This window comes from Centruroides sculpturatus, unplaced genomic scaffold (genome assembly GCF_000671375.1).
Source record: "Centruroides sculpturatus isolate CEXI.00-Female unplaced genomic scaffold, Cexi_2.0 scaffold482, whole genome shotgun sequence".
Classification (NCBI taxonomy): domain Eukaryota; kingdom Metazoa; phylum Arthropoda; class Arachnida; order Scorpiones; family Buthidae; genus Centruroides; species Centruroides sculpturatus.
The window spans coordinates 367415-385222 of record NW_019384808.1 but is presented as its reverse complement, the minus strand read 5'-3'; the positions used below and the strand labels follow the sequence as shown (position 1 = coordinate 385222).

Genomic DNA, 17808 nt, shown 5'->3' with positions numbered 1-17808 from the left:
GTTTCTCATAGTCTAAATAATATTTTTAATGTACATAGTCTATATATACAGATTTCAATGTCAAAATACAAACTGTAAACAAGTTTTAGATGTTATCTTTATCAACTACGAAAGAAAACAACTTATATAATTACGAGAAATTTAATAATGACATTTTACAGTAACCATAATTACAGTATCCAAAAGAAGGACTCTTTTTTTCTTTCTTTTATCCCTACCAGGGCCAATGGAATAACACTACTAAACTCTAGTACGGGGTTTGCGACCATGCATGAAGTTTTTCGGGATTACTTCACATTTCTAACACACAAAAAGGGGCCAGTTTCTCATAAAAAATTTTTTTCGGTTGCATCTTGATGGATCGCTTGTGTGTCGAATTGTCTTATCCCGAAATCCATAAATTATTTTAGCCAATTCCAAGAATTTAAATCGAATCCATTCGTTATACATTCAAAGTATAAGTTTAATTGTACAATAAAAGTTAAAATGTTTATGTTTTACGTGTCGTAAATTGCATACCAACGTTTTACTACACAAACTGAAAAAGCACTTTTAATAATCTTCTACGGAAACGTTTCTTGAAGTGTCTCGACACCTAATTTCATGGATTTCGACTGCTAGATTTTATCTCCCGACCCAACATTGAATAGGTCACTAATTACGGTCACCCGATTTAAGACGTGGAATGAGGCATGGACATAAATCTCTCCCGAACATACAACGTTCATTTTCTTGCGGTTCTGACTTCCTCCAATTGTATTCACAACGTAACCGAGGTTATTTATAGCACATCGTTTAGATATAAACAATGTATTGATATAAATATACATAATTGCACGTCAAAATATTTTTAAAACTAAACAAAATGATAATATACATTGTGACATTGTTTACAAAAAATAAAAGCATATAGATAAGCCCGAGGAGACGACTGTCTTCCAGGGTTATAAATATTTTTATCAGTTTTGTATATATTTTTGTTTATACAATTCTGCATATAAATATAAGAGCGTGTAGAGCTGATGGGATTGAGAAGTTGAAAACATTGCAATCGGGTCTTAAAGCAGCTGAAATATTTTAATTTTCGAGGTAAGCATTAAATCTTATTATCCGACTTCAGTAGTATAAACATTTCTAAATGACGGTTTGTGATTTTAAATTGTATCTCACAAAATCTTATATTTTTCTACTATCAAAGAAAATTTTAACTTGTTAAATTTTATATTTTAAATAAATTTATATGTGTATTTTTTATGTTTACATATTATTGAATTAAAAATGTAAATAATTAATAAAGAGAATGTTTGGATCGTATGTAACATTTAGGTATCGATTTTCACTTGCATTGGAATGTTTCATAAATTAATATTTTATAACAGTTAAAAAATTATGTTGTTTAATTATTATTTTAAAGTAATTTATTCTAATTAATGCTTTAAAGTTGAATATTAATTTATTCTAAGTTCAATAATAACTATTTTTTTAAATATTTACACGAGTAAAGTTGCACGAGTTAAAATTTGTTTCATTTAATATTATGAGAATATCCCTTCTCTTTTATTTTATATAATTTATTTATCATAAATTACAAGAATACGTGATAAATAATTTTTTAATGGCAGGTTAAAGTGTTCCGCTTCTTAAATCACTTTCTGATTTATTTGTTACAGAATTTTCATTTTTCATCTAAAAAAATATGGACGGAACAGCCGAAGATTACGAAAACTCGTACCCGAAATTTCTCGATCGCTACGTTAGTTCGTCTCTGGATTTACTTTTTCCAACCATGGAATGGTCCGACGAGGATATTGTTTTGGACATCGGATGCGGTCCAGGAAAAACCACCAAAAATATTCTTTTACCAAAATGCCCAAAAGTGAAGAAAATCGTAGCTATCGACATCGTACCGAATTACATCGAGTATGCCAGAAAAACATATTTCGACCAGAAAATAGAATATAAGACTCAAGATATCATTCAAAGGTAAGTAAAATTTCTTTGTATACTTATATCCAAATGAAATCGTGTAAATAATATAATAAGTAAAAAGAATTTAAATTTAAATCACGTTGATTTTTCTAACATTGGCCATATGCCAGTGATTCTAAACTTTATGAAATTAACGTTATTTCACAAAAGAAAATAAGATATTAAAAGTAACTCTTAATAAATAAGTAACCCTGAAGTAGGGAAAATGATAAGATAATATATATAGCCTAAATAAAGTCACAAACATAAACACTGTATATATACCGAAAGAGAATACGTTCTTCTAATAAACTTATAATATAATCGATAATATATAGGGTTTATCAGGATGACGTTTTAAAAATTTGTGGGATTATAGAGGATGAAATTTTGAACGTTTTGATATAAGGAACCTATAGCCGAAAATGTGATATAAAGTTTCTACAGCACTTTGAGCGTTCTATGCGGTCGGTATGCTGAATGAAACAACTTGCATATCAGCAAGTTCTCCAAATGTGTAGTTACCCTCCATGACGCCAGATTCAGATTCAGATTCAGATATTTATTTTGTATGTCACAAGACATATCCCGGTGCCGCTTGTGCATAACCGGGTGAATACAAGTATATAATATTAATTATATAATATATGAGTATAACCTTGATTACATAAAATATGAGTAAAATTAAATACATAATATATGATATAATATATATACATTTTTAAATAATAAACGCGTACAATAGTATATAGTTAATTGCACGCGCGTGCAGTAACTTATTGCAGAAGCATCTTGTATTGCAGGACAACACTTATGATGTGCCATCGAAGGCAATACTCTCACACTCAATTGATACACAGTATCATTTGTAATCATATTAATTAACACTTAACAATTAATTAACACGATCAATTATTAAGAATAATAAATTTACAGTTCGACTATGCAAGTGCATATCACAAATACATCACATATGTTACATAAATTAATACCAGTGAGATAGATATCAATTACATGAACTCAATATTATACAATCAGAATTATGAAATACATAAAAATTAACTACATTATGTCACGTATGTTACATAGATTACTATAGATGATAAAGTATCAATTACATGAGAACAATATTATACAATCAGAATTATGTGATACATAAAAATTAACTACATCTCAAGTTTTCATACATAGCTATGTATATAAGTTAGTCATATCCATTTATCATTATTATTAATAACTTGCATTAATTAACATACATCGAATCTTCCTACAATGTTTGTCAATTACTCACGTTATACATACAATCTATAATTATACGTTGTGTATGTTATATACAATTTACACATCACTATGGTAATTCTCATGATGACATCATCTACATGTTCTCCTGAATAACATTCCAGTTATGCTTCCAGTTAGCTGCCGTAAGACAAGGGTCCTCACATCCATAGATACACTACTCATCATAAAAGTGAAATCTTAGCGTTGTGAGTCACTTATCATCTCGTAAGTTCTTGAGTTCACAGTTTAAGCCATATGTGGCTTAATTGAAGACAATAGCTCATAAGATCCAAAGTTTGGTAGTTGAGCATGTTCCAAAGTGCTCTCAGTATGTAAATGTCTCACTTAATAGTGCATTACTTATAATATAATGTTGAAAGGAACACCACAAGAGGACGCTCACAAATTTTACTGAAAAATCAGTTAAGTGTTACTAGTTCGGAGATCAATCCAGCCAGAGTGACCTAAAGTTGAAGATATGACGAAAAGTCCACTCCTTACAAGAACGTTACAGTCATTAATATGGTAATCCTGTAGCAAATACCTATAAGTACGCTACTGTTATAGTGTATAATAATGTGGACTCTTCTTGAATCCAATGAAAGACACAGTTCTAACTGAACCATAGTTACTCTATACAAAACAAAATCAGTTGTAACTCAGGTTGAATAACACTAGAGTTGATCCAGTTACTTCTGTTTAATATTCTGCATAGCTTTGATTACTGAAATAATTGGATTACAAAGTGCTACAGAGACGATAATTGAGTTGAGCTAGCAGTTTAATCGTTCCGCAATAACGTTTAAATATTATCCAGTGTGTTTTTAGAATGACCTATATATTGGTTATGATACCTAATGATTGACATAGATAATAGCTTCAGTGACCGCTATAGGCTGGTACGTTGGTTCTTAGATGGTACATTTCAACAAGTTGTAAGAATGCATCAAGGGTATCCTTATGATCAAATACAATATCCAATGTAGGTGGTGGCCAGTTTATTTTGTGGGAATATAATAGAGTTTTTAATGTTGATCTTTCTACTTCTAACATTGGACAATCATATATGTAATGACTACTCCCATCAATAATGTCACAGGTAGTGCAATTTGGATTTATTGCACCTTTAAATCTGGACAGATACGAAAAAAAACGACCGTGGTTTGTGAGTATTTGTGTCAGATGGCTAGTGGGTTTGTACCATTTGTTTTTAAGGAATTTATTAATGTCTTTGATATATTCTTGAGTAGTAGTGTTACAATTATTCCAATCACTTTGCCAATTTATAATTAAATCATTCCATAATATAGATTTTATTGTTCTTATACTGATTTTATTATAAGCCACATCCAATTCTTCGTTATGAGAAGCTTTTTTTGCCATCTCATCAGCCTTTTCATTTCCTATGTGCCCCTGGTGACCTCTAATCCAGTTTAGAGTGTATCGACAGCTAGAAGTATTTATAATATTATGTATGTTGTTTGCTATTGGATGGTAATTCCTGGAGTTTAATAGATCGATAGCAGAGGCACAGTCTGTAGTAATTTTTATTACTTCATTCGTGTACATTTGGTTTGACCAGGAGACAGCCATCTGTATAGCGAATAGTTCTGCTTGGAAATTAGAGCAAAATTCGCCAAGCTTGTACTGTTTTATTGCTATTGTTTCGTTGTTACAATAAACCACGAAACTACAACCCACGCTTTTCCCGGTTTTTGATCCGTCCGTATATATATTCACATTTGTCTCATGACTTGAGTTAAATGTTATATTATTGATTATTGCTGGGTGTTTAGTCAGGTCAATAGGTGTTGGTCTTTCGAAGTCTTCCGCTCTAATGGTAAGGTCGTTTGTTTGTATATTATTCCCCCATTTTATGTGCCAGATTTTGGCAGTATATTCTATTGTTTTATCAATAGGTGGGCATCTGGCTAACACTTGTATAGAGACGTTGGGGGTTGTGCTATATGCCCTTGTGATTTGAATAAGGGCTCTTCTTTGAGCGGATATCAATTTTCTTTTAATATGCACTTTGTAAATGTCATGGTACCAACTACCACATGCATACGTTACTATTGGTATAAATATCTGTTTATATATTATGAGTAGTGCCTCGTATGCTAGCCCCCATTGTTTCTTTGCAATTCTAGCAAAATTATTAAATATATTTCCTGTTCGATCACAGATATACGTAATATGTGAGTTCCATAATAATCGAAAGTCCAATATTATCCCTAAGTATTTAATATTTTTAACGATCTTGATTTTTTTGCCGCTCATCTTTATTGTAGGTGTTCGTAAATACAAGTTTGGGTTTCCAGGTTTGTTAAAAACAATACCAATTGTTTTATTGGTGTTAAAAGTTAGTTTATAGTCTTCCCCCCATTTGCTGATACTGTTCAAGGTGTCATTTCCTACTTCCTCAAGAGCAGCTCTTGTGTTTCCACCTATCAGCACTATAGCATCATCAGCAAATGCTATTGAATCATGTCCAAAGGATTGCTTTAAGAAACTATCAAAGACTACATTCCATAAGATAGGACCGCAAACTGAGCCCTGAGGACAACCCCTGACTACATTCCGTCTTACTATATGAGCACCACAACATAATTCTGCTGTTCTGTTATTTAAGTAATTGAGAAATACTCTGTATATATTTTTGGGACATTGCTTTTTTCTCAAATTATATATTATTGAAGGCCACCATGCACTATCAAAAGCTTTAGCGATATCTAAGCTGATGGCTAAAACAAATCTGAAGTTTGATAGTAATGTATTGATGCTGTTGATAACTCTTTCAATTGCCTCGTTCGCAGATCTTTGGGGACGAAACCCATATTGGTTGTTATGCAGATGATGGTTGGATTCTAGGTGCCACATTAGTCTGTTTGTGAGGAGCCTTTCAAATACTTTACCCAGAATGGGAAGAAGAGAGATTGGTCGGCATTCGTCCTCTTTACCGGGTTTTGGTACAGGTACTATCTTTGCATGTTTCCAGGAATTAGGGAAAATGCCGTATTTTAAACATCCATTGAAAATATTAGTTAGTTTTTCGGGGATGATGGTCCATAACTGTTTTACCAGGAGAGGCGAAATATTATCATGTCCAGCAGCCTTTTTATTATTTAATTTTGCCACAGTCCAGGCTATCTCTTCAATTTGGAATTCCGGAGTGTTATCGGTGTTTATATCCTCAGTAATATTCTCCCGTATTCTGTGATGGTGTTCCGTTTCCGAGCTCTCAGAATCTGGAAGGCAAAAGGAGTCCATTCTTTTGTTAGCAGCTTCTACAAAGTTCTGCCCGATATTAGTAGCATGAAGAATTTGTGTAGTTCTCAATTTATTGGTGCATAGACGGGTAATAAATCCCCATGGGTTGCGTCCTGCTTGTTCGCAAAATTCTTTCCAAGATTGTAATTTTGCCAATTTGATGGCGTTTTTGTATGCTCTTAGATGATTAAGGTAATTTTTCTTATGTTCAGATCGATTAGGTTCACAGTGGCAACCCTGGAAGGTTTTCCTCAACCTAGTATTTTTTGCTCGGAGTTCTCTCAACTCTTCGTTCCACCACGGTACCGTTTTTTTTTTGTTGTTGGTATACGTAGGTATATACTTTTTGCAGGCATTATTTATAATATCGATGGAGCTATCAATCGCATGAGCTGCCGTTATTGGATCATCCCTATCACATATAGGTAGGTATGTTTGCAAATATGTCTGTAGACCTTCCCAATTTGCCTTTTTTAAATTGTATTTAAGTCTGGGGTGTTTATAATTGTTCTCATCATCATTGGATATGTAAAAAGAGATCATTGCATGATCATCAATGGATTCATCCATAATGCTCCAACCCTTTATCGAACTGAAACATTCCAGCGAACAAGCAGTTACATCCACCCAACTTTCCCCTCTGCTGGATACAAAAGTTGGAGGAGATGTTGGGTTATTCACAATCTGCAGCCCATTCCTAGCAAAAAATTCTTCCCAATGTTTGCCACGGTCGTCCAATCTTTCTCCTCCCCAGCAAGGAGAGTGTGAATTGGTGTCACCAGCAACTATAAAATATGTGTTATTAAAAGTATCAATTATACTCTGCATGTTTGTAAGGAAGTTTTCTATGTTATAATCTTTGGGACAATAAAAGTTTATAAACAGGTACCTATGCCCATTAATAACAATTTCCGTACAGGTGGTGTATTTATTGCTTATGTTGCTGTGATGTAGAAATGAGAGATCGTTGTGTGGGACAATAGAGACAGCCCAGGGATATTCATAAGTACCTGTTAAAGATGTGCAGGTTTTGGGTAGGTTTGCTGGTTTTGATTTAATACAGTACGGTTCTTGTAAAAGGATAAAATCGAAATTATTTATTACAGAGACAAGTATAAATGTTGAAGCAATTCTTCTTCCGACGTTGTATTGCAGAAAACGAATGCATTTATTAGTACGACGTTCCATAATCAGTTCTTTGTATAATGTTGTTCTTAATTTTATTATATACTTTGCAAATACTGTCTCTGGCATTGTGTCCACAATTTGACGGATTATCCATGACGCCAGAACGTATCCACAGTACGATAAGCAGACAACTGTACACTGACTCACGTTGACTAGCTGTGTGTTTACAGCACAGCGCCAGTGGATGCAAGGGGTAACCTGAAGGACGACAAGCACTAAGTACACAACGTCCTGTACACAGGCTCAGTTAGACCACTGTAGTTGTGTGTTTATAGTCTTTTATCCGCAGCAATAATATGACGTCAATGTACGAAGGATAGCTACCAAAGTGAAGAGCAAACAAGCATTTCCTCCCGCTGTAGACACTTTAGTTCAAATTTCCGGCTATAGGTTCCATATATCAAAACGTTCAAAATTTCATCCTCTACAGTCCAACAAATTTTTAAAATGTCATTCTGATACAACCTGTATAATAATTAATCACAAACTATTTCACTTCGAATGTAGTTCTAGGGATCACTGACCACTTAACAAAAATGAATATGGCAATGGTACACTACGTTTAGAATTGCATACATTTTGCTGAAATAACAGTCTGGTCAGCTTTCACTGACGTTTCCTTTCGCCCGTTAATCATTACAAATTAGTCTATTATATTCAAATTTCATGGTTTAATTCAGACCCACCGGTCTCGGGAGAAAACTTCCTATTCATGCAATAAGATCCTAATAAGAACCGGGTATGAAATATAATACAGTATTTACTTTGGCAAACGATACACAATTCCTGAAAGATTATAAAACGGAACTTTTATAGAAAAAAAAACATTATATGTATTTCGGTTCTTCAAAAAATCGCCAGTGGTGAAATATTGCTTATCACTTAACGCCTTCGATAGGTTCTTGGAAATTATGACGTAAACGAAACCATGTATGACGACACCAATTTTACTATAGGCTAAACCATATAAACAAGCTACAATGCGCTAAATATTATTCATATTGGATAGTGTTTGCTTCTTCTAGCATCAAATTTTCACTTCGTACAATCAATTTTACTATTTATAAAGAAAATTCGACAATAATAATAAACAGAAACAACTATACAAATAAAGAAACAAGTGCATTTGTCAATGCGTGCAAATGTACGGTACTTGTATCTATCCTTAAAGAGCTAAACGAGGACTCGATCTATTTTAAAAATAGATTTAATTGAAGATGTAAAATATAATTCGAACTTTACCATTTTCAGGATCGATTTAAAAGAAATTGGAAAATATGACAAAGTCTTGTCTTTCTACGCCTTGCATTTTGTAAATGATTTTAAGACGTTGTTTTCTGCTGTTTCCTCATTAATGAAGCCAGGAGGATATTTCTTCTTCGTTCTTATTACAAAATGTCCTATGTTTTCTATCGTACGGGAGCTAAGTACCCACCAAGAATGGATGAAGTATATAAAGGTATATATACGTTTATATAAAATTAGTATAAACTACATTTTTACAACTACTTCGACTAGAAAGTGGTTTGAGTCACTCTGTGCTCTCCTGTAGCGTTTTCTTGGAGTGAGTTTTTGTTATTTGACTAAACGGATGTAGTATATTTTGTATGTATCGTGAGATACCATCCGGGAATAGCCATGCTTATTTGGCTGCAACTTTCAAATTACAGACATATACATTCTTTTCGTCGTTTGTCTGTCTCTCTGTTCTTCGTTAATCTCGAGAGCGGAGTTAGATACTTGGAATTAGAGACTAGATACGGAAAGTTTAGGAACCGGACATCCGATTAACTATGTACGAACTAACGACTTGGACCGGAGTTCACGTAAATTTTCAAATTAAAAGATGATTAAAAATTGCATCTCGCGTTGTGATCATGTCACAATAAACAATTATTACTCGTTCATATAGATATGTTTTGATGAAAAGAGGGACGAACTAACTTTCCGGCTGACGCAACAAAGTTTGTTCGACCCTTTCTATTTATATTAGTGTCATGTCATGCTCCATCCTTCATATCGTTTTCTATTAATGCGCATATTTTAAATCATTCTGGTCTAGATTTTTACTTTTATAATTTGACTCTAATGTATTTAAATTTTATTATTGAATCCTATAAAGGATTAAATACGCTATAAACAAACATTTGTGTATAATTACAGACCGACGAGATTCTTGCTTCGTTTGCATTAAACCAGAGCTGTAAGGACTTAGAAACTGAATTTAATAATTATCTTTCCAAGTTTAATTTGAAAGTAACAAAAAGTAAACTGGAAGTTAAGGACGTGACATTTTCTGACGAAAAGAACTTTTTAGGTAAAATTTTACATTTTTTAAAATGATTTTTAATATTCATTATATTACATAGCTTTTTAGTTATAAATATAATTACAAAAACCGCTTCGCAGTATATATTCGTATGTGAGAATAGGGATGGATACCCACCTAATTTGCATAATTTGCACTTTATATCAAAATACATTAATAAAAATTTTAAACAAATTTAGCTTAAAGTTTTAAACCAAAAAAGGTTACAAAACTTCAACATCCTGAAACATGCTCTATATAACGCAACCTTTATTGAGAAATAAGGATGTTTTGCTTCCTTCCCCCCTCTTATCTTCAATTTTCCCCCCACCTGTCCGAATGACACAACTAAGCAGCGCATCATCTGACGGAATGCTCTGCTTAGTTGTGTCATTCGGGAAATATTCAGTAATAAAAAGGCCGAGTGTTGTACTACTCGAGGAGTTCGGGACTCTACTGCCATGAATAGAAGAGGATAGTCCCCCTCTAACCCCTACAGGCCGTCCATAAAGTCATGATCCAGACAGGAAAGGATTGGTTTAAATTGATTGTAAACTCTCTCTCGGGTTAAATAGAGACCATAGGCTAGGAATAGTAGGCCTATAGATAATCCATGTATTTTCCATGTTCTCATTATTTACCTGTATTTTTGTTAATTTTGATTAAATTATTGATTTTATATTAAATGACCTTCTTAGTGTACTATTTATAGACGTTGTAAACCCCATACAGAATCTTACCGCTCGGATTCTGTTAGAATAAGCCATCCAGTGACAAAGTGAGCGGGTCCAAAGGATCTGACGATTACAGGGCCTTGACCCTCGTCCGTATTCTCACACGTATATGTATGCTCATAAAGAATACAAGAAAAAACGAGAATTACCCCTTTTATGATTTCCTTTATTCCTTCTTTCAATTTTATAAAATTTATGTATTAAGCAGTTAGATGGATGAAAACCGAGCGCATATATTAGGAACAAGGAATGGTAGTTTCCGATTAACTATAGTCTAACTTCTGGTACAATCGAAAGTCATATTATTTCAAACGTTTTCCTTGAAAAGAGTTAGATAGATGACAAACACGACTCTGTTGTTAAAAGAAAAGCATGACGTACAGAGGCAAGCCACTACTAATTTGAAGTGGAGAGTACACATTTTAAATTAAATACATTAAAAATATGATTAAAAATTGCAACCAGGCATTGGTGTCACAGTAAATAATTCTTCCTTCGTTTAAGAATTTTAATTGAGTTTATTTCAAGTATAATAATTACTTTGATCATCAACAAACAACTCTACTAAACCCAATACATTGAAATACAAAAGCTAATCACTGCCGTACGCTATGGTGTTAATAACGGCTATAATCTATACCTATATCTATATACTAGCAGGTGGGCCCGGCGTTGCTCGGGCAAAAGTAACGATAACTAAGATAAAGATTATTACGTTACAGTCAACCTTACCCGTTTTCACAGAATACAAGAATTGGGTCCCCTTGTTTCCGGACTAATTGGAGAATTTTTAGATGGTTCTAAAAATATGTTCGATTTCCCGCAAAAACGAAAAAACTTCATCTGCGCCTGTAAATTTTGCACGTCGCTTTCTCTTAACAATTCCATTGTTACGTAACACTTCCATTGTTACTTAAAACTTCCATTGTTACTTAACACTTCCATTGTTGATGGAAGTGTTAAGCCTTAATCCTGTCTTTCTCCCCCCGGGGGGAATTTCGAAAATTCCTTCTTAGTGTGCGTTTTCGTGACGTACTCTAACTGTGTACCAAATTTCAACTTTCAACTCCTAACCGTTTGGGCTCTGCGCTTATTATTATTATTATTATCAACCCGTCTCGATTATATCTATATCTATATCTATACTGTATATATAAATGGACGTGTGTGTCCCTATATTTCACTTTTCAGCCAAAACTACACATCGCACATGAATGGTGTTTGTATGTGGTAGTAGCCCCAAGTCTCCATTCGTGCACTATGGTGGTTGCGTCTCGATAGCTATAAGGGTGCAGGAGATATGGGCTTGAAAGTGGTTGAAAGTGGAAGATTTTCTATTTCGATTTTAAAAATTTTCGAATTCGAATTGGTTCGGTTATAGAACGATTGTAAACGTTCCAGAAAATTGATCAAATTAAATATAGTTCGTTTGATTTTCGGCAATTCTCATCGTTGTCAGCAAAAGGTGTTATATAACAAGTACTATGGTTATTGAAATACAGTCGACCCCCTATAAGATCATAGATACGTTCCATTCTTTAGGAATTTAATTTCTTACGAGTCCTTCCAATCACAGCCCGACACGTGTCAAATTTACGGACTACGGCTGTTTGAAAGNTTATGTATTCAATTTACATTTTCATGATATTAACAATAAATAATAAAAAACTACCAACCAGTTGAGTAACTTTCTAGCTGCTATGAGATTTTATTTTAAAATAACTTTTATATTATTAATTAATTAATCATAATAAATAAAAAAAATTGTGTATAGAGCCATTTGTTATGAAATTTTATTATAAAATTTTTTACATTATTAATTATTATAAAATCGCAGAATCTTAACTTTCTGCGTAGTAATAAGTTTTATATTAAAAAAAATTGAAAATGCTAATAACAAGTAAAATCTTCATTAAGTCAGACCCTCTCGAGATGAGAAACCTAACTTCATTTATCTTCCCACCACCTCTTTAATCTGTCTTTAACCACCAAATTTAATACAATCAATGCCTCTTACATAATCTCATCCAAATTTCAAATTCTGCGTAAGCTCTCTTGCCAAATTTCGTTTCTTAATCTATATTTTTGAAATATTAAACGAATTAGCAGAATATCTAATAACATACGACAGTGTTAATTTTAATTTTTACAACATAATATTTACCTTTTATAGGCAAATCATCTGTCGGAGTTCGATCTTGTTCTCCCAACTTTATATCGTTGCATTTCTTCATTTGAATTTTATACGTAGACATGACTATAATATACATATTAAAACATAATCAGAAATAATTGATGAAAGAACTTTTAATGAATTAAAAATTAGCTTATGATATTTTTATTAATTAACGAAGTTCATTCAGTAATTGGTTAAAAAACTCAAAATCTGTTGTTATTGCATCCAGCCGGAAAATTAAAACTAGTTACGACAGTGTATATATGTACAGTACTAGTACAATAACAACAGTTTCATTTATATATAATTTATATATAATACTGTACAGACGATAGCAAACTCTCTGTAGCGTGGCACTTGACAGCAAAAAATAGTTCGGCTGCCCGATGACGTTTCACGTAATTATAGAAGTTTTTTTTTACCTTTTTTTACGGATACCGTCGCAATTTTTTAGCAGTTTTATAGGAATCGTAATTATAGGGACCGTAATTATAGGGGGTCTACTGTACTGAATATAAATGGGGTTTGCTTGCAAAATTCTCACGGGCGAAGTTGCGGGTAACAGCTAGTATATATACAAAAAGGGACTTGTTTGTCCCTATATTTCACTCTGCAGCCAAAACTACACATCACACATGAATGGTGTTTGTGTGGTAGTAGCCACAAGTCTCCCATCGTGCACTATGGTGGTTACGTCTCAATAGCTATAAGGGTGTGGGAGATATGGGGGTTGAAAGTGGTTGAGTTCGAAAATGTGTAACAATGAAAGTATCAATAATGGAAGTGTTAACAATGGATGTATTCAGTAACAAAGAAAGTAAAAAATAAAAAGTTTTACATGGCCAACGATTATTTAATATTAATAAAAAAAAAAAATTTTGTTTCAGTCATTTCTTTCGTTGTTCGCACCATCAGCAGTTCATAAAATCACAAACTCACGGAGACGACCTTCCTTTTTAGGCTACTTCCTCCGTAGTTAAAATGCAAAAATGACTGAAATAAAAAAATTTTTTTTTTGTAAGAGTCGTCCTTTTATTTTATTAACAAAGAAAGTGTTAAGAGAAAGCGGCGTGCAAGATTTACACGCGCAGATGCGGTTTTTTGCGTTTTTGCGGAAATTCAAACATATTTTTAGACCCATGTAAAAATTCTCTAATTAGTCTGAAAACTGGGGACCNGCTTCAATCAGTACCTTTATTTTGTTTTCATTGGCTTCAACTGGCCATTCAGAACGTGGTGCATCTTCAATATTGAAATTGCCAAAACGAAATTTCGTAAACCAGTTTTGGCATTGTCATTCTGTCAATACATCTTCTCCATACACGTCACACAATTTTTTTCTCGCTTGAACAGCATTCTTACCTTTCTGGTAATAAAAGAGCAAAATATGCCAAAAATGTTGCTTTCGATCTTCCATATTTGATTGGACACAAAAAATAAACAATTGCACAAAATCCCACAAAATTTTTTACAAATAAGCCTTAAAATGCTAGCTGTCAAAATATATAATGATAATATGGTTTAGAATGAAAATGGCAGGAAAAATACGACTAATCCGTCTGGTGATTAAAAAAAAAACTAAATTACTTTCCGAACAACCCAATACATTCCACATACAACCACACTTACTAGTTTGCAGTGGCTTAAAGGAGTCATCATTTATCTATATGTATCAATATTCATTTTGAAGTAATGAAAAAATTCATCAACAAGTCTTTTATTATGCTTTCAGTTAATTTCTTAAATCTGTAAACTATATTTTAAAAAAAATCCACTGAAAAGTTTTTCTCACTTAAAAGAACAGATATGTAAATTTTTGCATTGCTTTTGAGAACAAAATTATATAAACTGTGGCAGGATATCTAAATATAATTACAATAGAACCTCGCTTAATGAGCATAATTTGTTCCAGAATCTTACTTGTAATGCAAAACAATCATTAAGCGAAACAATTTTTCTCATATAAATTAATGTAAAATATGATAATGTGTTCCATGCCAAAAAAAAATACTCAAATATTTTATGTATAATGTTTATTCAAAGAAAATTGTACAATATACATTGTTAAGGAGTGTGAATCATCTTTTCTTCTAGTGCAAAATGACCTAACCTGGAATGCAAATTTGATTTGCAGAAACAAAAAAACCACAGATAATATGTCAGATAAACATGCCAAATGATATGCCAAATTCTTGGGCTATGTACAGGCTATAATTAAATATTAGAAATTAAATAATTTGACTAGAGGTAGGAAGTTATGCTTCCATCTTGTATTAAATTTAATACTGTAATTATAAATACGAGATTGCATTAAATTTAATACGAGATGGCAGCATAACTGCCTACCTCTAGTCTAATTAATTTCTAATATTTAATCATAGCCTTTACATAGCCCAAGAATTTTGCATATCATTTGATGTGTTTATTATAAACTATATAGAAATTAAAACACCGGAGTTGACAAATTACCTAACTTCACTGCCTGTAACTGGCGTTTGTCTTCTCCAATACGAAGGACTTTGCAAACATTTTCGAACCATATAGGGAATTCCGTAGCGCCTGAAGAAGAACCACATTAGGTTCGAAAATGTTTGCAAAGTCCTTCGTATTGGAGAAGACGAACGCCAGTTACAGGCAGTGAAGTTAGGTAATTTATCAACTCCGGTGTTTTAATTTCTATATAGTTTATAATAAACACATCAAATGATATGCAAAATTCTTGGGCTATGTAAAGGCTATGATTAAATATTAGAAATTAATTAGACTAGAGGTAGGCAGTTATGCTGCCATCTCGTATTAAATTTAATGCAATCTCGTATTTATAATTACAGTATTAAATTTATTAAGAGATGGCGCCTAACGCCTTTCTCTAGTGTCAAATCATTTCGTAATTTATTATTATTATAGCCGTTGTTAGCCCAATAGCATACGGCAGTAATTCGCTTTGGTATTACTTTAATTATCTTTAACTTTATTCTATTTGACATCTTGCTCTAATATTTGATTTAAGACAATGTCATTATTTAGATTTGAATGTTCAGCGAAAATGTTCACATAATTCCCATTCGGATTACAAACACAAATTCATATTACCAATCATCTGATTTTTATTTTACTTAATCTAGAATTTTTTTTACTTTTCTAGATATAACTTTTAGTGTATTACCTAAAGTAATTTTCGAGAAAATGGAACCAGAAGTTAAGCATCGCCTTTTGAAGCAGGCCAAGCCAATAATGCTCAAATATGGTTTTCGAGAGTCGGATGGTCAAATTTCATATCCTTACGAATTTTTGCAAGTGTTTGGAGTGAAGCAAATGTAAAGAAATATATAAGTATAATTTATATTCCGTGTTATTTGTACAGTCGACTGTATCAAATTTCATGCTGTTACAAGAGTCGATTAATTAATAAGTATTGTTTTTGGGTAAAATTAATTTGGAAAGAAGTAAAATAATGTGACTCGTCTTAAATAAAAATAAAAATCATTTGTTATAATAAAAAGTATTCATTTTCATCCAAAAATAACTACATTGAGTCACACATTTGCTTAAACGTTGAATAATCCGGGAGAATATCCAGGGGTGGAGTGTTTATGGTGCAGCAGTACCGCCTCAATGACAAAGCAGTTTTGTTATTGTTTTTTAAATGAAAATAAATATAACAACAGACATTGCATAACATCAATGCCAGAAAGTAATCGCATACAAACAAAATTTTAACTGATAATTCTGGAAAGAATAATTCGAAAATTGTGGAGCACTGACTAAAGATAATTACGTACATAAATTCAAAATTATCGATTTAACAATTTTAATAAGCTAAATTAAAAATGTTAGACAAATAAGGCCTACTGAAATATCGACATTTCTGTTAATTTTGGAGCCTGAAGTCTGACTGCGTTAGAACATGGACGGAAATAAAGCCAGGAAAAACCTGTAGCTTGAAATTTTTAAGAGTACACACGTATTTGTAAAATCTAAGTGACTCGTACAACATGGAATTCATATATAACAAAATTATCAACAGTGTTATAAGGGGTCGACTGTAATCGTTTTCTGTAGTGAAATTCGATATTACATTATTACTGTACAAAAATGGCGGTTCTTCTGTTCTTACAATGAAAATACGTCTGTTGAGTTTTGCCAATGCTTTTTATTAGATAATTATTAAATACCCCTATTTACTATTTAACAATAATTTTGATTAATATCATTACTGTGATGAGAATGTAAAAGATTAAGAAAAATAAAATTAAACTTGTAAAATAATCCAATTGTTGCACTATTTAATAATTCTTCGAACAAGAGAAAGTTATTTTCAGCTAATTTCAAGTTTTCTTCAATATCATTAATTTAAAAGTTCTTTAAATTTAATTAGTTAATTAATTAAATATTAAAAAAGAATTTAGCAACCAGTTGCTCAACTTTTCCGGCAACAGTTAAAAGTTTGGTGATGCCATCTGTTATCATATTTTATTAAAAAAAATTTTGTGTGTTTAATTATTCTAATTTTTAAGGTAGAAATGAGTTTTATAAAAAAATAAATCGTATATGTTGATAACAATGAAACACGATCCCCTTTATCTCGTCATCCCATCGACCTTTTAACCACAAAAATGTAACAGCATGAATTTCCCTAATACACAAACCTCCCTTCAAAATTTCAAAAAATTTCGACAAAAATCACAGGAGTTATTCAGCTTCAAATAGAGTGAACAAAATCGCGTATATACGCACTAACATCTATACAGACATTTTTTGACATTTTAAAGTTCTTTGAGACCAAAAGTGTAAAAGAGTTTGGGAGTCATTTATTGAACGATTGCCATACTTTCTCTCCATCATATAATGATATAAGAGAGTCGAAAAAGCAAAAATTAAAT

At 32.3% G+C, this 17808-nt stretch overlaps 1 protein-coding gene across 1 annotated transcript; it reads left to right on the top strand.

The window, feature by feature from the left end:
- The first annotated feature begins 1037 nt into the window (after positions 1 to 1037).
- Positions 1038 to 17194, top strand: LOC111629721 (juvenile hormone acid O-methyltransferase-like). The gene is made up of 5 exons (XM_023373619.1): positions 1038 to 1089; positions 1671 to 1983; positions 8959 to 9166; positions 9871 to 10024; positions 16071 to 17194. The coding sequence occupies exons 2-5, from the start codon at positions 1697 to 1699 to the stop codon at positions 16244 to 16246; spliced, it is 825 nt and encodes a 274-aa protein (XP_023229387.1). The 5' UTR covers positions 1038 to 1089; positions 1671 to 1696; the 3' UTR covers positions 16247 to 17194.
- Positions 17195 to 17808: the final 614 nt, after the last annotated feature.